Genomic DNA, 20,678 nt, shown 5'->3' with positions numbered 1-20,678 from the left:
TAGACAGTGTTTCAAATGTGAAAATCACAAAACATCATTATCTCCTAAATTACGCAACCAATTTTACAAAACTGGTGTCGATTTAGAAGACTACCTTGAAAATCTCAAAAAAAAATGATTTTAATGTTGGCTAAAAATGTGGTTCAAAAGTTATTAAACGAAACGTGTTCCAGAGGCTATTAAAACTCACCCATTTTTCTTAAGGCTCTAATACACTCTTTGACCAAGCGTCAAATATTTGGCACTTTTTGACAGATAAAAATTTGGCCAAAGATAATTGTTTGTCACTCTCCAATTTTAACATGGGGCAAACAACAATCATGATGTCAAATAAATTTGACCATTATGTCAGAAGGTCAAATATTTGACCATTAGACAAAAAGTGTAATACAGACTTTAGGAATGACTGGACCGTTTTTCACGAAAATAGTATTGTATGGAAGGTCTAGTTGCCCCAAAAGACTCTATTGATCTTTGTTGTAATCGGACTGTAACTTTGTCCATTATGATGAAACACATACATGTGTATTTTTTTCGAAAGTTTGAAGTTTTTTGGCAAATTTGTTTCAACAAATAATAAAGTGCGAATGAGAAAGGCTAGGTCTCACCGATAGGTGGATGTATTAATTAATTTTTTTTGAGCAAAAAAATCATAAAAAACTAATAAATAATTTATTTTAAAAAGCTCATTTTTGGAAGATTGCTTTATTAAAACTAACAGAACATAACAGATAAAATTTTAAGAAAAAAGAATAAAAATGAACTAGAACGAATTTAGAAAATCTATAACGAGCGTCTTAGCAGAGTGATTGAGGAGTCAAAGAAATAGTTATCGGTTTCCGTTATACTCTACTAATTTTTTTGGAAATAAATATTGAAATTCAGGCCGCAAAAATATATATTTCGACTGTGACGTACAGTCTTCCTCAGTGCTTATGTGGACTGGTCCACATAAGCACTGAGGAAGACTGTACGTCACAGTCGAAATATATATTTTTGCGGACTGAATTTCAATATTTATTTCCAAAAAAAATAGTAGAGTATAACGGAACTAGAACGGTTTGTTAGGTTGGTATAACGTCTTCAGCAAAGTTGTAGACAGTAATTTTGTCCTTTCAGAAAAAATATACACCGTGAGACAAGAAAAATACAGGGAAAAAAAACACAAAAATAAAAAAATAAAAACAAGTAAATATTTTAACAAATCACTTTTCATGAATCTAAATTTTTTTACGGAAACTACACACTCTTAGTTAACAGTTGACTGAATTTGTAGAAATCAAAATGAAAACATACAGTTTGTCAAAATAAACATTTTTTTTATAGTGTAGGGTAACCGCTCCTATATTCATCTCAGTACCTATATTCATCTCATCACGCCTTTTTGATCAATTTATCGTCAAATTTCACCATATTTTCAACGTAAAACTTTCAGCCACTTGAGAAAATCGAGAAGCAAATAGATTTACTTTCAAAAATTTGTAGGAATTTGACGGTAAATTGGACAAATGAGAGAAACAAGATGAATATAGGTGCACTAAGCTGTTGAGATGAATAATGGAGCGATTACCCTATATATTTTGGAAGGCAAAATTATTATCTACAACTTTGTCGAAGAAACTATACCGATCAAACAAACCGTTTTTATACTGTTACATGCCGACCCAGCAAACTTCGTCCCGCCCATTTTGGAAGTGGCAATCTTTGAATTCAAAATGGTGTCCAGTGTCGATGCTTGGCTTCTATCTATATTGAGTAATATTCGGTCTTTTTCTGCTGTTCCCCAGTAGTTGCCATCTTACAATTCAAAATAATGTCTGAAGTCAATTTTAAGCTCCTTGCATAATTCTGGTTCCGGAGATGCTCATATTGGGTGGCACAGGTCGGACTCGATTATCCGGAGACTCGTTAATTCGGAAATTCGATTATCCGGAATTTTATTTTTTTTGTGTTCGTTTTCAACTTTTATTCCGAAAATTTGCCTTTACCTTCCCTCCTGGCATATTTTTTACCATTCAAGTCACTTCCGACGTGTTTGGGACATGTTCGAATTAAGTGTAAATAATCAATGTCCAATTTTTTTTTTCGCTTCTCAAGATTTTACCCCTTTTCGTCTCAGAAATAACTTCTGGTTACTAGAGATGGTCGGGTTTGATGTTTTTCAAACCCGTACCCGACCCGAACCCGATTTTTTTTATTCGTTCAAACCCGAACCCGAAAATTTTATTTCTGTGAAACCTGAACCCGACCCGAACCCGAGATTTCATAGATTTTATTGTCGGGTTTCGGGTTTTCATACGCAAACCCGACCTGAACCCGAAGCGTTCGGCTTGCGCTCGCATCGCCAGCACACACACTAGCATGCGTCAGTTCCACTTTTACTCAACAGACTGCACTGCCAAAACTGTCGCTCAATCTCAAGCAGAGTTCCCAGTCTTCTTGATATGGTTTTTTTTGGTAATACACATTATGTGCAACCACGACATGCAAAATAAATTTTCAAATAAACCTTGATCAATAGCCAAAATAGCCGAACACCTTACTTTACTGTAAACATTGAAAAAAAAAAATTTTTTTTTCGACCTTCCAGAGTAAATCCAAATGTTTAACGGTTACAATACCTAAAAGATTTCTCTCGTCACTTCACTAAGATTCAATCAAAAACGAAATCGTCGTAGTGACCGTTGTGTTCTGGAATCAAAAAAGTTATTGATTTTGAAAAATTCTGCATATTTTTATCACACTACAAAATTGAAAATGTTATGAAAATCAGGACAAATGTCAGAAAATGAAAAATAAATCAGGACGTTGAAAAAGGGTCTCAAAATCAGGACATGTCCTGCTAAATCAGGACGGATGGTATCCCTAGTCTGTGGTCGATTTTAGCTCCTGTGCATCATTCTGGTTTCGGATATAATCATATTTAATGGAAATCGGCCATCTTTGCCTGTTTCCCAGAAACCAGAAAATGCTATCCTACAATTCAAAATGTTGTCTGAGGTCGATTTGTGGCTTCTGTGTATCATTACGCTTCCGGAAATACCCACAAAAAGTAAAGCAAAGCCTTGGTGCTACATTCCGATTCGGAACTTGACCTTCTGTTTATTGTACAAAAACTTCACAGCCAACTGTTAAGTGTACAGGACAATTGCGGGGCTAGCGCTACGATCCTACTGACACTAACAGTCTCTCCCGAGCCGAGGCTCGAGCCTACGACGATTGGCTTGTTGGGCCAGCATCGTACCTCGAGACCAGCTGTGCTTTTCAATACCCATATTGGGTGCTATTTTCACTGTTTTTCAAATTTGGTTCGTCACTTTTCGCTGTTTTTCAAATTTGGTTCAATTTACTTGATTATTTCTCGAGATGTGCAGAAATTTGTGTTGATTTGTATGGAACCCCTCCCCTCCAGAAGAGGGGGGAGGGGGGTCGAACTACTGTGGACATATTTGTTACCCCAAAAACATCCACATGCCAAATTTGGTTCCATTTACTTGATTAGTTTTCGAGATGCGCAGAAATTTGTGTTCAATTTATGTGGAACCCCTTCCTTATAGAAGAGGGAGGGGTGTCAAACAATTATGGACATACCTGTTACCCCAAAAACATTCACATGCCAAATTTGGTTGTATTTGCTTGATTGGTTCTCGAGCTGTGCGATTTTTTTTTTCATTCGTATGGAACCCCTCCCTTATAGAAGAGGGAGGGGTGTCAAACCTTTATGGACATATTTGGTACCCAAAAAACATTCACCTGCCAAATTTGGTTCCATTTAATTGGGTAGTTCTCGAGATGTGCAGAAATCCGTGTTTAATCTGTATGGAACCCCTCCCTTCCAAAAGAGGGAGGGGTTTGAAACTAATATTGACATATTTGTTGCCCCTAAAAGCATCCACATGCTAAATTTGGTTCCATTTACTTGGTTAGTTTTCGAGAAGTACAGACATTTGTGTTTCATTTGTATGGTACCCCTCCTATTCAGAAGAGGGAGGGGTCTCAAACTATCTTAGTCACCTTTCCCGGCCCCCAAACCTCTATTTACAAAATTTCACGCTGATCGGTTCAGTAGTTTCCAAGCCAATATGAATCAGACAGACAGACAGACAGACAGAGCTACATTTTTATATGTATAGATAGATTTCGTTGAAAAATGAACTTAACCGTCTTTTATTCACTGCCTGGTCAGCTTAAATAATCAAGCGTTCTCTAAAATTAACTCGAATGGTGCTTATCAACTTGCTCGAAAGAAGCCATCTACCGACAGGATTACGAGGTACTGATTTGTATATTCGTACCAGTTTGGCTCGTTCAGTTCCAAACTAAACCTCCTCTGAATTGGTCATATTCCAAACATTTCCTAGTGACTTAGCATAGGTGGCAAAAACATAAAATTCCTGATATAGAAATTTGAAATACCTATAAAGGCCGTACAATGTTTAGACTACATAAACGGCCATTAGGAAACTTTAAGGTGAAGTTTGCTAAATCGAAAGTGTCCTTGAGCAGCATAAGCACAGAATTATCAAAGCGAAATTTTTCTTCCGGAACGAAATTACCGGAAAGTGCTGAAGTTGTAATAATTGGTTTGTATCAACTCCTACATATATTAGGGATTCTTTACGTGTTTTTGAATATTTTATTGAAAGTTTACTTTTGGGTGTTAGCTAGAATCGTTTTATTGACTGGGCTTGCAACAAAACTGCACACCGCGTTTTTCTCAAACCTTGCGTAACTTTCTATTGCACCGTGTAAATACCACACATTTCACAACTTATCGAAATTATCCAAAATGTGCGCATAATTATCTACTAGTGAAATTCATAGTAGCATAGTTTTAGGAACAACTTGCTAGCCTTTTAAAACAACTGTATGGATCGTGTATGGAATTATCATTGAAAGTGCTACCGTTGTATGCCGTTCAGTGAAAAAACGACTAACGGCTATCAACATCACATTCCGATAACCTTTTCAAACCTATGCGAAGCCTTGTGAATTTCTTAGCTTCTTCAAATGACGTTTGATTGCGGCATTAATATTGCTGAATCTACAATATTATCTACAAAGCTCCACATAGGAGGTCAAATCCCTCATAATATAAGCCTTCGCGGACAGCACGAAAGTTGTTTTTGTTTTTATTTACAGCAATCGGTCCTTTCGTTTGTAAACAATCTTCGCAAGTGATGGTAAACGATGGTTTATGTCATTTTCAACAGGTGGAGGTTCTGCCGGATGCAATACATTGTACCAGCTGACAAAACGTGGTATTCGAGCAGTTTTGCTTGAGAAAGCTAAATTAACTGCCGGGACCACGTGGCACACGTCTGGATTAGTGTGGAGTTTGCGCCCTAATGATGTAGAAATCAACTTGTTGGCATCGACGCGAAAACTATTGATGACATTAGAAGAAAAATCTGGACATAATTCTGGTTGGATCAACAACGGAGGATTGTTTATTTCTCACTCTGAAGAAAGACTTCAAGAGTATAAACGATTGTCTACGATTGGAAAGTGTTTTGGAGTTGAAAGTCAAATATTAACACCAGATGAAGCACAAAAACTATTTCCAGCATTAGATACAGCAGCATTCACTGGTGCATTATACTCACCTGCTGACGGTCTAGTAGATCCAGCGATGATGTGTACTGCCTTGACAAGGGCAGCAACTGCGAACGGTGGCGTAATCGTAGAAGACTGCCTAGCCAGTAAAATTGTGACTGGAGAAAACCTATTGGGTATGAAAGACGTCCGGGGCGTAGAAACCAACAAAGGCATAATACGTACCAACACTATTGTTAATGCTACCGGTGTTTGGGGCAGGGATTTAATTGAACCCCTCGGGGTTCATTTGCCTTTGATTCCCATGAAACACGCTTATGTAATTTCGGAGACCATGGATAACGTTCATCAAATGGTACCTAATATTCGCGATCACGATTATTCCATATATTTTCGCATTCAAGGAAAATCAATTTGTATGGGTGGATATGAAAACAATCCGGTTTTGCTAGATAAAGTACCCACAGATTTTCACTTCGGATTGTACGACCTAGACTTTTCAATTTTCGATACACACATCCAAGGAGCGGTGAAACTTTGTCCAGACTTTGGAAAAACAGGTATTAAGAGTACCGTTTGTGGACCAGAATCATTCACGCCTGATCACAAACCATTGATGGGACCAGATCCTATCGTCAATGGATTGTTCCACAACTGCGGATATAATTCAGCTGGTATGATGTTAGGAGCTGGTTGTGCGGAACAGCTTGCCCAGTGGATCGTACATGATCGGCCAGAATTGCATATGTTTGCATACGATGTCCGACGTTTTAGCCCAAAGCAGAGGAAAGCTCTTAATTGGGCTACCGAGAGAAGTCACGAAGCTTATGCAAAGAACTACAGCATTGTGTTTCCCCACGATGAACCGCTTGCTGGTAGAAACTTCACTGTCGATCCGTTCCATAAAGTATGTGATCCATAATTGTAAATCGAAATAATTCCTTAAGCAATCTTAAAACATTTTCAGCAAATGATTCAATATGGTGCCGTGATGGAGGAAAGACACGGTTGGGAGAGACCTGGTTACTTCTTACCCGAGGATACTGTAGTTGTACAACCATACGATTGGTACGGATACTACGATTACCCCAAGAACACCAACACGAACTACGAGGAAACACTTAAGAAGGATTATACGTTTGGCTTCCCCGAGCATCATGATCTGGTGAATTATATTGGAAATTTAATGAAAAACTCAACCTTTAAGTCACAACTTCTTTTAGATTGGTGAGGAAGCTCTGACCTGTCGTAACGATGCAACCCTCTTCAATTTAAGCTACTTTTGTAAACTTTTTCTCACTGGGAACCAAGCAAAAGAAGCAGCTGAGTGGATCTTTACTGGGGATTTGAACAAACCTGTTAACAAGTAAGTAGAGTGTTTTGATAATCATTATAACGAAAAACTGAAAAACTTGAACGACTGCAATGCAGTTTAAAACCCCTTAACTAAAAAAACTGTTACTTTTAGTAATATTTTTAACTTAAACTTGAGATATTGATAGAGCTTTAGAACAGATTTTCCTGTTTCAACCACTTTATAAAAAAGCGCATCAAACTTCAAAATCTCGATTTCTTCGTTCAACAGTATATCGAATGATGTAACCAACCATGCTTTGATAGCTATTTTATCCCAAATCTAGCTAAACATAAGTTTACAACATTGTATTTAAGTATTATAGAGCAGTGAGGGGCAAAAGTACGCACGAGGTAAAAGTACGCATCGGCCTTTTCGAAGCATACGAGCAAAATAAACTGGCAACATTGTATGAATTTGCAGTATTATAACGTCAGGTAATCACACATGTAAACACATAAGATTCCGTTTAAATGGGGTGAAGCTATGAGAAAAGTTGTGTTTTGAGCTATTTTAATCTAATTTTCTTAGTTTTGGGAACTATGATTGACCTATTCGGAAACTACAGAAACTCGAAAACAACAGAGCCCAAAAAACTCTTGTATAATTGTGGTTTGCAGGGTGAATTTGTTTTGCTGAAAACATTTTGATGTTTGTCATAAAACTCAAACCAGTTGGAAAACTCATTGTGGGGCAAAAGTACGCACTAAGTGCCATTACCCGTAATGAAAAAATGTGTTTAATAACGATGTTTTTGTACAGAATCTTACAACCATTATAATAGTTATGTTGATATGCTTTCAAAATGGTCCTTCCGGAATAAATAGGGGCTTCAAGAAGCCAAAGAAACAAAAATAGAAGGCCAAATACCGTCCAATATTTATTTTTACAACCGGAATGATGCCCACAGATCGGAAAATGGCCCAAACGCCATTTTGAATTTCAAGATGGCGACTTCCGGTTCCTAGAAAGCAACCTAAGATGGTCGAATACCCTCCAATATGTGTATTCCCGTAATCGAGATCATGTCCAGAGACTGGATAACGACCCCAGACATCATTTTGGATTCCAAAAGGCGACTTCCTGTTTCTGGAAAACAACAAAATGTGATCAACTTACTTTACTTTGTTGGCTAACGGACCGTTAATCAGTCTAGGGCCGAACGAATTAGAGATGTCCAGCTTCTTCTGTTTTGGGCAGCCGCTCTCCAGTCTCCTCGTACACCAGCAGATCGTGCATCTTCTTCCACCGCGCACATCCACCGCGTGCGAGGCCTACCACGGAGTCGACGGCCTCTTTCTGGTTCTCTACTGAAGATAGTTTTGGCGGCTCTCTCGTCAGGCATCCTGGCTACAAGTCCAGCCCACTGAAGCCCGCTCCGCTGTATTACCTTCACTATATCAGCATGTTTGTATACCTGGTACAACTCGTGGTTCATGCGCCTGCGCCACACTCCATCTTCCAGTTTACCGCCAAGTATCGATCGCAGAACTTTACGCTCAAAAACTTCGAGCACTCGTCGATCAGCTTCCTTCAGCGTCCATGCTTCATGTCCGTAAAGAACCACCGGGAGTATCAGCGTCCTATACAGCGCTAGTTTTGTGCGAGTTTGCAAACTACGGGACCTTAGCTGGTTACGCAGTCCGTAGAAAGCCCTGTTCGCAGCTGCAACTCGTCGTTTCACTTCACGGCTCATATCGTTATCACATGTCACAAGCGTACCAAGATAAACGAATTCGTCAACCACTTCAAATCGTTCCCCATCTATCTCCACCTCAGCACCAACACCACGGGGACTCCCACGCTCTCTGCCAGCTACCATGTACTTCGTTTTGGCAGAGTTGATGACTAGTCCCAGTCGCGCTGCTTCTCTCTTAAAAGGTACGAAGGCCTCCTCCACGGCCTTACGGTTGATATCGATGATATCGATGTCGTCCGCAAGCCAAGAAGCATGTGAGATTTCGTGATGATCGTACCGTTTCTTTCCACATTTGCTCTTCTTACTGCACCCTCAAGAGCGATGTTAAACAGTAAGTTGGAGAGCGCATCCCCCTGCTTCAGTCCAACCAACGTTACGAACGCGGCTGATGTCTCGCCAGCTATCCGCACGCACGATTTTGATCCCTTCAGTGTCATACGACTCAGCTTAAGTAGTTTCGTAGGGAAACCGTGTTCCAGCATGATCTGCCACAGCTCGTTTCTTTTCACTGAGTCGTATGCCGCTCTGAAGTCCACAAACAGATGGTGGGTCGGTAAGTTGTACTCCCGGAACTTATCGAGGATCTGTCGCAGGGTAAAAATTTGATCAACCGTGGAACGCCCCTGCCGAAAACCAGCCTGGTATTCGCCAACAAAGGATTCCGTTAACGGTCTCAACCTGAAGAACAGGATACGGAAGAGCACTTTATATGCGGAGTTGTGCAACGTTATGCCTCGATAGTTGCCACAATCCAATCGATGGCCCTTCTTATAGATAGGGCAAATGAGGCCTTTCAACCAATCGTTCGGCATTTGTTCATCCGCCCAGATCCTTAGTATTGCCTTATATTGGTGGATCGCATAGTACAGCCGCTCGCTTCCCGCTTTTAGAAGTTCGGCCAGGATACCGTCCTTCCCAGCGGCCTTGCCATTTTTCAGCTCACTAATCGCCTTTTTCACCTCCTCCTGTGTTGGTGGCTCCACAGCTTGTTTGTCACTCATAATCGTCATCCTGTTCCTGCCCAGCTCATCCGGCTCCTCACCGTTCAATAGCGCCTGAAAATGCTCTTTCCACCTGGCTGCAACCGTCGGTTTATCGGTAAGCAGGTTGCCGTCCTTGTCATTACACATGACCGGCACAGGGGAATTCCTGCTTCTGTTGACAGTTCTATAGAATCTCCGCACGTCGTTTTGAGCATAACTGTCCTCTGCGCTGGCGAGCACCTGCTCCTCGTACTCGCGCTTCTTCCGACGGTGGGTTCTATTTTCGGCAGTCCTTGCCACCCTGTACCTCTCTCTGTTCTGACGCGTAGTCGCAGTGAGCATGCGGCTCCTGGCACGGTTCTTCTCATCTGTCGCTCTCTGGCACTCTGCATCGAACCAGCCATCTTCCACGCGTCGTACCTACCATCTCTCTCGCAGTCGTTTCGATGGCGCCGTGGATACTGCTTCACAGCCCATTTATGTCTTCCACTCCTTCCTCCTGTTGTTCTGCGATCCGTTGATCCAGCTCTCTGGCGTATTCTACTGCCACGCCATCAGCCTTCAACCGCTGGATGTTGAAACGCGTCGTCCTCTCTGTGCGAGATTTCAGCACGTTCGACAACCGTGCGCGGATCTTACAAACGACGAGATAATGGTCAGAGTCAATGTTTGGTCCCCGAAAAGACCTAACATCAGTAACATCCGAAAAGTGCTGACCGTCAATCAGTACGTGATCGATCTGGGAGCAGGCTTCTCTATTTGGATGCCTCCAGGTGTGTTTCCGAATATTCAAACGTGGAAAATAGGAGCTACATATGGCCATTCTTCTGGGCGCGGCAAAGTTTATCAACCTCAGGCCGTTTTCATTGATTGACGAGTGGAGGCTATGCCTTCCAATGACCGGACGGAAGAATTCCTCCCTCCCAACCTGTGCGTTTGCGTCTCCGATGACGACTTTTACGTCGTGTTTTGGGCACACGTCATAGATTCGCTCAAGCTTGTCATAGAACTCATCTTTGACTTCGTCGGATTTGTCGTTTGTCGGTGCGTAGGTTTTGATTAAACTGTAGTTGAAAAATTTGCCCTTAATCCTTAACACTCATATACGGTCATCTACGGGCCTCCACCGGATGACTCTTGTTTTCTGATTTCCCAGCACTACGAAACCGACGCCCCGTTCCGCTACTTTGCCGTCACTGTAGTAGATGTGGTATTTGAAAGAAGTGCGTGCAATAGGGTCTACTGCACGGAATTCCCTTGCTGCGATTTCGACTCCCTGCCGCTGTAGTTCTCGAGCAAGCAAGCCAGCCCGCGCCAATTCATTAAGAGATCGGACGTTCCCCAATTTCCAATACCCAATTTCCAATCGTTTACCTTAATCTTTTTCCGTGTTCGTAGCCTAGGTCGTTGCCAATTGATCCGTTCCGTATTTTAAAATTTGTTGTTCGTGGTTGAAGAAAGGTTTCGGTATGCTACCTTACCAGGGTCGCGATACCTACATCATGCTGATGGGGCTGCCATCTTAGGTGTAGCTTACTCGCTAAGGTTACTCGTATTCCGGTCGGCACCACGTGGAGGTTGGGATAGGAGTTGCTGGACAGAGGTGAATGGCCACATTAGGGTTCCAAGTTACACGTGTCCAGCCATTTGCCAACCAAAGAAAAAAGTGATCAAATACTAGGTAATATGAGTATTTGAGACCATTAAATAATCCCAGACGCCGTTTTGGATCCCAAGATGTCGATTTCCGGTTTCTGAGAAACAACCCAGAATGGTCGAGTACCCCCCAATATGTGTATATCTTGAAATCAAACGACGCCCTGAGACCGGAAATCGACTCCAGACGCCATTTTCAAATTCTATATGGTGACTTCCGGCTCGTCTGGTTCCTATTCAGGTCTCTTGGCCTTATACTCGTATGAGATAGTATTTGGTCAATTTTGGATGTTTTTCCAGAAACCGGAAGTCACCATCTTGAATTTAAAAATTGCGTTTAGAGTTTATTTCTGGTGTCTGCGCATCATCCCGATCCCTGAAATACTCATATTGGTATTCGACCATTTTAGGTTGTGTTCCGGAAACCGGAAGTCACCATCTTGGAATTCAAGATGGCGTCTGGGATCGTTTTCAGGTCTCTTGGCATCATTTCGATTCCGAAATAACTCATACGGGATGGTATTTGGTCAATTTTCACTGTTTACCGCAAACCGGAAGTCACCATCTTTAATTCAAAAATCACATTGAAGTTGATTTTTGATCTCAGAGCAGCAATTCGATTCCGAAAACACCAGTATTGGGTAGTATTCAACCATTTCTGGTTGTTTTTCGGGAACCGGAAGTCGCTTTTTTGGAATCTAATATGGCATCTGGAGTCGTTTTCGGGTCTCTGTGTATCACCCCGGTTTTGAAAATAAATTTTATTAATTTGATTCTATGGCCTCTAGAAGCCCCAGTGGAATCTCTTCTGGAAGGTCCATTTTTGGGATATATCACCAAAACAACATATTCCCAGAAAACCGAATTTCCGGAAGTAAGAAAATTATTTCGGGGCACCGCTGTAACGTGGCACAAAAGAATCAGTAAGAAACCAGCGAAAAACAATTACCTTTTTTGGGGATAGTGTAATAAATACACTGTTCATACTGTGCGAGCGTTTGCCCCGTAAACTGCGTACTTTTGCCCCACATGGTGGGTAAAAGTTCGCATCTGAGTATTTTTTCTAAAAAGTGAAATTCTCATGCTACAAACAAACACGAAAAACTTTGGTAATACATTTGGAAGGCGAAAGGTTCATGTACCGCTTGGAAACAAAACCGAATTTTATGATAATTGTTTGCAATAGTTCTGTCGCAAAAACAATTAAGTGCGTACTTTTGCCCCTCACTACTCTACAACTTCAAATTAGCTAATCTGTACTCGGCAGTTTTCGTAAACCACCAAGAAAAGTGACACGAATAAATAAATACAGCGTTCTAAATCATTATCGGCATGTAAAAAATATCCTTGGCGATGCACTGACTCAAAATCATCGACGGCGGCGGCTCACAAGACTTATCAATTAGTCATGTCTCTTACATTATGGGTACCTTTTCATATTGAGCTCGTATACAAATACCCAGCCATAAAAATACTCACATCCATTGACGAGTAATGGAAGATACACAATTCACGGCTGGATATTTGCTTACGAGCTCTACGTGAAGACTCCTATTATAAAAAGCTATAATTTGCTTTAAATCACAAAGTACTAGTACATTAAAGTAGATTTTTGTGCATTTGTTCCCGCGGATTTCAAAATTGGCGCGCTTTTTCTTTCGCGCGGATTCCGGTATTCGCGCGAATTTTTTTACGCACATTGCAGAATTTACGCGTTTTTTTCTCGCTTTCTAAGCAATTTCAGCGCGTTGATGTTTTTTTGATATTAATTTTCTTTTGGTGCCTAAAATTTTGAACAGCTTACTGATTCAAATTTTGGCAACGCAGAGATATATAGAAAAAAGTTTCAATCACCTGTCACATTTTTTCAAAGTCTTCGCGGCTCCTCTAGATGAGCTTCGCGGACCCATTTACGGTCGCGGATCCCCGGTTGGAAACCACTGTTCTACGAAGACTATAAGAAACATGTAACGCAGTTTTGGTCTAGTTTCGAAATCAACGTTGAACACCTTACAGAGCCGTCAATATTCTCTAATAAAACCTCAATATCACCCCTTATACCACGCCATTTTCGAGAAACAAGAAAAAGTAAACTAAACAGTACATTTGATTCTTACTAGGACCATCTACACTTGCGCTTTGAACAAACACGGAGGTGTTGAATCAGATGTTACCGTCAGCATCATCGAGTCAGGACAGGGAGAACTTCACGATCCAATTTTCAAAGTTTGTGCATTTACCTGTTGTTATAAACATTGGTTGATAACATTTTCAAACTTCACAGGGTCGTGGATATTACATCGTAGCTGGAGGAGCTTCAGCCTACCACACAAAAGCACATATCTGGGCAGCCATCCAAGAAAAAGCGCTGCGAGCAGTTGTCACCGATGAAACAGATGAGCTAGGAGTCCTTTCTATCCAAGGACCAAAAAGTCGCGAGATCTTGCAAAAAGTTACAGACTTTAATCTGAGCGATGATGAGCGATTGCCACCAAATTCCAACACGGTGCTGAGTATTAAAATCAACCCGTTCTACTCGTGTAGCGTTAGAGTTCTACGGGTTAGTTTTGTCGGAGAACTCGGGTATGAGCTGCATATTCCTGCGGAAAGTTGCAATGACGTGTATAACGCGTTGATGAAGGCCGGATACAAAGACGGATTGCGAAATGCGGGCTATCGCGCTCTCTATTCACTGAGCAGTGAAAAGGGCTACCACCTGTGGGGGTACGATGTACGCTCGGATGATACACCCGTTGAGGCAAATCTCGAGTTCACATGTAGAAAACGTGGTGATTACCAAGGCCGAGTAGTTGTAGACAGGCAGTTGCAAAATGGTGTTAACAAAAAATTGGCATTTTTCACCTTGAACGATCAGGTAAAAATCATTGCTATGTATAGTGGTCTAAACTCGTAAAATCATGATCGTTTTAGATTTGACGGTGAAATACTGATTTTATGTTTAGTAAAGCGGGTAATGCACACTGGGCCAGAAATGGAATCTAGCGGAACGAAATTAATATTGCTCTCAGGGTTTGACCAATCGGTTTCCGATCTTCTACAAAGTTTCTTGGTATAGTTTAGGCATCATTTTGTTTGAATTAGCTCGGAATTTAGCTGCAAAGGTGGCGTTGCGATGCTAACTTCTTTCCCTTACATGCTAGAGCTTTGCGGTATTCGACAAAGTTGTAGATCTCTAAATTCCATGAATCTTCACAGAATATACAAAATTTCTAACTTTTCAAGTTTTAGAGATCTACGAGTTTTTATAAATTTTGACTGAATTTCACGTTTCATTGTGATAATTTTATGAGTTCACTCGAATTAATTTCTTACAATTTTTTTCTCGATAGAAATTGAATAATCACGTCGTTTTCTTCCAAATACAGAAGTTTTTGAAGTACTAAAAGGAAAATATTACAAAAAATTTGAAAAAAAAATACATAATTTTTTGAAGTAGATATCTCAGCGGGTAGCAAGTATTAGCAAACCATGATTTTTTCTAAAAATTGTCCATCAAAGAATCTTCACTTTCTGAAATTTTTAAAGATGTGTTTTTTTTGTGTTTTTGTGATATTTCAGTTTGAACATACCCATAGGTTTCATGTGGCTGAATTCTGAACTAATTCAAACATCCAAAATGAAGCCCAAACTATACCAAGAAACTTTGTAGAAGATCGGAAACCGATTGGGCAAACCCTGAGAGCACTATTAATTTCGTTCCGCCAGATTCCATTTCTGGCACAGTGTGCAATGTATGTAGTTTGCGAGAATGCGAAAATGAACGGGAATCGAAGGTGTGACACAATCTCCGTTGTTCGGGTTCGAGTCCCGTCGGGAAAAGGAAAAATTTTTTAAGTCTAAAGTCACACCTTCTATTCCCGTTCATTTTCGCATTCTCGCAAACTACATACATTGCCCGCTTTACTAAACTTAAAAAGTAAATCATATGACAAAAATGATATTAGTTCGTTAAGTATTGATTTTTTGTACTCAGTGTCTTCAGCAAGTTTATTCCATAAAACAAGAGCTTTCTTTTGACGTTTGCGGTTTTATGATCAAACCCCCTAACAGTTAGATAAAAAAATATTTTTTATAATTTTCACAATACCAGATTGCTTTCTTCATCAAATTTGTATAAAAATTTTTAAGAATTGCTGAACCATGCTATCTGTACACCTTACTTACTTTTTACTTTAAAGGCGAATCCAGAATACGTCGCCATGTCCCTCGGTCTTGGGCTGCTATCCTCCAATCGCCCCTAACACCTATTTCGCGTGCATCCTCGTCGACAGCACACATCCAACGAGTGCGGGGTCTACCCCGGAGTCGACGACCTCTATCGGGATTCCTGCTGAATATAGCCTTCGCTTGACGCTCATCCGGCATTCTCGCTACATGCCCAGCCACTTTATCCGCTTGACTATATCCGCCGATTTGTATACCTGGTACACTTCATGGTTCATGCGTCTGCGCCAAACACCATTTTCTAGTTTGCGGCCAAGGATTGAACGCAAAATCCTACGCTCAAAAACACCAAAAGCTCGCCGATCAGCCTCTTTCAGCGTCCATGATTCACGGCCGTAGAGAGCCACCGGAAGAATCAGTGTTTTATAGAGTGCAAGTTTAGTACGGATTTGCAGACTGCGGGACCTTAGCTGGTTACGTAATCCGTAAAAGGCCCTGTTTGCGGCTGCTATCCGCCTCTTTATCTCACGGCTAACCTCGTTGTCACATGTCACTAATGTTCCAGGTAAATAAATTCGTCGACTACTTCAAATGCTACCCCATCTAGCACCACCGCAGCACCAACCTCCGACGGACTACCACGCACTCTGCCAGCCACCATGTATTTCGTTTAGCAGAGTTTATGACAAGCCCTAATCTCGCAGCTTCCCTCCTGAGAGGTCTGAAGGCCTCTTCCACAGCTCTACGATTGATACCAATGATGTCGATATCGTCCGCAAAACCGAGAAGTATGTGCGACTTCGTAATGATGGTCCCGCTTCTCTGCACACCAGCCCTCCGTATAGCACCTCCCAATGCGATGTTGAACGTATCAGCCTAATCAGTTTTGTTGGGAAGCCATTTTCGATCATAATCTGCCACAACTCATTTCTCTTAACTGAATCGTACGCTGCCCTGAAGTCTATGAACAGATGGTGCGTCCGCAAGTTGAGTTCTCGAAATTTATCGAGGATTTGTCGCAAGGTAAACATTTGGTCCGTCGTGGAGGTCCATTCGAAACTCCATTCGAGCGTCCATTGGTACTCGTCAACAAAGGTCTCCTGCAACGGCCCCAGTCTGTGGAACAGGATGTGGGAGAGAATTTTGTACACGGTATTGAAAAGAGTTATACCCCGATAGTTGCTACAATCCAGGCGATGACCTTTTTTTAGATCGGGCATATGAGACCCTCCAACCAGTCCGAGGGCAATTCTTCATCAGAAAACACTCTCAGCATGATCCGATGGATGGCACGATACAGCTGTTCGCTCCCGACTTTGAAGAGTTCGGCGGGAATGCCGTCCTTCCCGGCTGCCTTGCAGTTTCTCAGCTCTTTCACTGCTTTCTTCACCTCGTCCATGGATGGTGGATCCACAGCTTGACCATCTTTCTCAATAGTCATCCTGCTCCTTTCGACTCCACTGTTTCCCTCACTGTTCAACAGCACACTGAAGTGTTCCTTCCAACGCCTGGCCACCTCTGTTTTATCGGTTATCAGGTTCCCCTCCCTATCGTTGCACATGACAGGGGCTGACACGTTTCGATTCCTGATATCGTTAACCTTTTTGTAGAAGCTCCTCGCATCGTGCCTGGAGAAGCAACCTTCCGCCTCCGCAAGAATACGCTCCCAATGCTGTCGTTTCTTTCGGCGATGGAGTCTTTTTTCAGCGGCTCTAGCATCTCGATATCTGCCCACGCTCTGACGAGTCACAGCCGTGGCCAACATGTGACCCCTGGCGCGGTTCTTCTCCTCCATCACTCGCTGGGACTCAGCGTCAAACCACTCATTGGACGCAGCTGCCGCAGTTGTACCCAACACTTCTCGCGCTGTAGTGCTGATCGAAATGTGGATGTGCCTTCACTGTTCATTCAGGTTCCCTTCAGCTCTTTTCTCAATCCGTTCATCAACCTTCTGCGAGTACTCTGCAGCCACTCCTTCAGTTGATAGCCGCTGGATGTTCAACTGCATCCTCCTCGTTGCCTTGGATTTAAACACGTTGGACAGCCGGGCGCGGATTTTGGCTACTACGAGATAGTGATCCGAGTCAACGTTCGGTCCTCTGAACGACCTCACGTCTGTAACGTCTGAAAAGTGCCGTCCATCAATCAGAACGTGGTCAACTTGAGAGCAAAGCTCTCCATTCGGGTGCATCCAGGTGTGCTTTCGTATGTTACGGCGTGCAAAATATGTGCTACAGATAGCCATCCCCCTAGCTGCAGCGAAATTACCAAGCCTCAGGCCATTGTCGTTCGTAGTAGAGTGGAAGCTTTCCCTACCAGTTACGGGGCGGAAGAAGTCTTCCTGCCCGACCTGTGCATTTGCATCTCCGATGACAATCTTTTTATCGTGTCCTGGGCACTCATTGTATGTTTTTCCCAAGAGCTCATAGAACTCCTCCTTTTCGTCATCGGGTTTCTCGTTGGTCGGTGCGTACACATTTATTAGGCTGTAGTGGAAGAATTTGCCCATAATTCTCAACACGCATATACGGTCACTGATCGGCCTCCATCTAATGACACGCTTCATCTGTTTTCCAATTAGCACGAAACCGACTTCTCTTTCTGCTTTCACGCCGTCGCTATAGTAGATGTGGTACTTAAATGAAGTGTCCGCAATAGGATCTACTGCTCGGAATTCGCGTTCTCCCGATTTTGGTCACCGCACCTCTTGGATAGCTGCAACCTCCACATTCACCTTCCGCAGCTCTCTAGCCAGGATACTTGCGCGTGCCGGTTCGAGTAGAGTCCTTACATTCCAAGTACCGAGTTTCCAATAATCGTTGTCCTTTTTCGTTCGCCTAGGTCCATGCCGATTATTCCGTTCCGTATTTATATCTGAATTGTTCGTAGTATTTAATATTCGGTATGCTGCCTTACTAGGGCTGCGATGCCTAGTCTCGCGACGGGGCTGCCGTCTTTGATATAGCTGGTGAGACACCGCGTTTCATGATTCAGCCGCCCGCTCCGGATCAGACGCTGTTGTACGCCGCCCCTAACATGGGAAAACAGCCCCGTACGTTCCCGCTTCCCAGTCATCATACGACCAAAGTTTCCACCGGGGTTGGTTACCCGATCTCCGCTAAGGTTACTCGTATCCCGGTCGGCACCACGTGGAGGTTGGGATAGAAGTTGCTGGACAGAGGTGAATAACCACAATAGGATCTCAAGTGACACGTGTCCAACCATTCGCCAAAACCGCTATCTGTACACCTGATATAAAAAAATAGAGTTTTTCGAGGAACACCCCTCAAAATTATTTTTTTGTTCATAACTTTTTCTGCAATCGTCAAAAAAATTGTAGATGTTCTAAGATTTTATTTATTTTGCTAAACTTCGCAACTTTGTAGAATGAATTGCTTTGATATTTTCATTTGTTGACAAGATATTTCCAGTTTTTCGTTGAAAATAGCTATATTTTGAGTCCAAATTTCTCGGAAGGTTGCAACTAGTTGCAAATCAGACTATATGCATTTGAAAGTTTGTCGAAAGAACTGTGTTACTCATAGAGCTCAACAGTTTCTAGTTGTATCCAACCGAACACTGAATGAAAAAATACACCCCTCTTAACAGCCAGATTTAACAATTATGTCGTATAAAGTTGAAATATTTAATACAATTACCGTTGCCTACTTTATGGTTTCAGTGTCCAGAAGCGTAGCAATATTTGTAAATCAGAGCAAAGATTTTCAACTGATACTTTATATTTGTTAGATTTGATAAAAGATGATTCGAAGTAATAAGAAGCATCTGACGGTTTTTGTATTAAACATTCTAACTTTATACACACCTTAAAATTATTCTCGATATTGGTATTGCATATTACCGAGCTATCCCGGTTTAATCTCGATTTACTGAGCATTCGGTGAAAAAATAATGAAAACCATGCATCAGAAACACTATCGATTCGTATTTCGTATATTTTGTGTGGAAATTTTAGTTAGGTTGAACTAAGATTGATAAAGAAATGTAACAGCCGTCATTGTTTTTAAACGAGCACACACTGGTGCCGTTCTCTGCAATAAATTGCCGAGATTCGGCAGTAAATTCTAAAGCCTGTAGTACACTCTTTGACCGAGCGTCAAATATTTGTCACTTTTTGACAGATAAAAATTTGGTCAAAGATAATTATTTGTCACTCTCCAATTTTAACATGGGGCAAACAACAACCATGATGTCAAATAAATTTGACCATTATGTCAGAAGGTCAAATATTTGACCATTAGACAAACAGTGTACTACAGGCTTAAGTCTTATGAGGCAATTGCTAAATCTGGCTGTTACGAGAGAGGTTTTTATTCCATTCAGTGTTCGGTTGGATACAACTCGAAACTGTTGTACTTTTATGAGTAACGCAGTTTTTTCGACGAACTTTCAAATGCATATAGTCTGATTTGCAACTATTTGCAACCTTCCGAGAAATTTGAACTCAAAATATGTCTATTTTCAACGAAAAACTGAAAATATCTTGGCAAGAAATGAAAATATCAAAGCAATGTAGTCTACAAAATTGCGAGGTGTAAAATAAATAAAATCTTAGAACATCTTGAATTGTTTCGACGATTACAGAAAAAGTTATGAACAAAAAACTAATTTGAGGAGTGTTCCTCGAAAAATTTTATTTTGTCATATCAGACGATAGAAGATTTCAGTGTTCAGCAATTCTTTTTCTTATAGATTTTTCTACAACTTTGCTGAAGAAAGCAATCTTGTATTGTGAAAATTATAAAAAATAATTGTTAGAGGAATTGATCAAAAAACCGAAAACGTCAAAAAAAAGGTCTTGTTTCATGGAATAAACTTGCTGAAGACACTGGGCACATAAAATCAATATTTCACAGTCAAATCTAAAACGATCACGATTTCTCGAGTTTATACCACTGTGCTATGCCATGAAAATATGTTGACTTAACTTTTCACGAATTACAGGTTCCAATTTGGGGCCTCGAAGCTGTTTATCGGAACGGTGAATTGATGAGCCATCTGCGACGAGGCGAGTACGGCTATACGTTGCATAAGCCAATTGGCCAAGCCTACGTCACCAGAAAAGATGGGGATTATGTGACTAATGAGTACATCAAAAGTGGTCGATACCAGATTGAAATTATGGGTAAACTATACAACGCGGAATGCCATCTCAAAAGTCCATTTGATCCCAAGGGTGAACGGATACTAGGCATTTATAAATAAATTTTATTTAGTAGAAGTA

The 20,678-nt window shown here is 41.4% G+C and overlaps 1 protein-coding gene across 1 annotated transcript; it reads left to right on the top strand.

Annotated features, from left to right (window-relative positions):
- The first annotated feature begins 4,323 nt into the window (after window positions 1-4,323).
- On the top strand, window positions 4,324-20,678 carry LOC129724670 (sarcosine dehydrogenase, mitochondrial). Its single transcript, XM_055679749.1, has 7 exons — window positions 4,324-4,583; window positions 5,214-6,463; window positions 6,524-6,721; window positions 6,780-6,922; window positions 13,369-13,474; window positions 13,533-14,123; window positions 20,399-20,678. The coding sequence occupies exons 1-7, from the start codon at window positions 4,433-4,435 to the stop codon at window positions 20,657-20,659; spliced, it is 2,700 nt and encodes an 899-aa protein (XP_055535724.1). The 5' UTR covers window positions 4,324-4,432; the 3' UTR covers window positions 20,660-20,678.

The sequence above is a fragment of the Wyeomyia smithii genome, chromosome 2, assembly GCF_029784165.1.
Source record: "Wyeomyia smithii strain HCP4-BCI-WySm-NY-G18 chromosome 2, ASM2978416v1, whole genome shotgun sequence".
Taxonomy (NCBI): domain Eukaryota; kingdom Metazoa; phylum Arthropoda; class Insecta; order Diptera; family Culicidae; genus Wyeomyia; species Wyeomyia smithii.
This window is presented reverse-complemented; position numbering and strand designations above follow the sequence as displayed.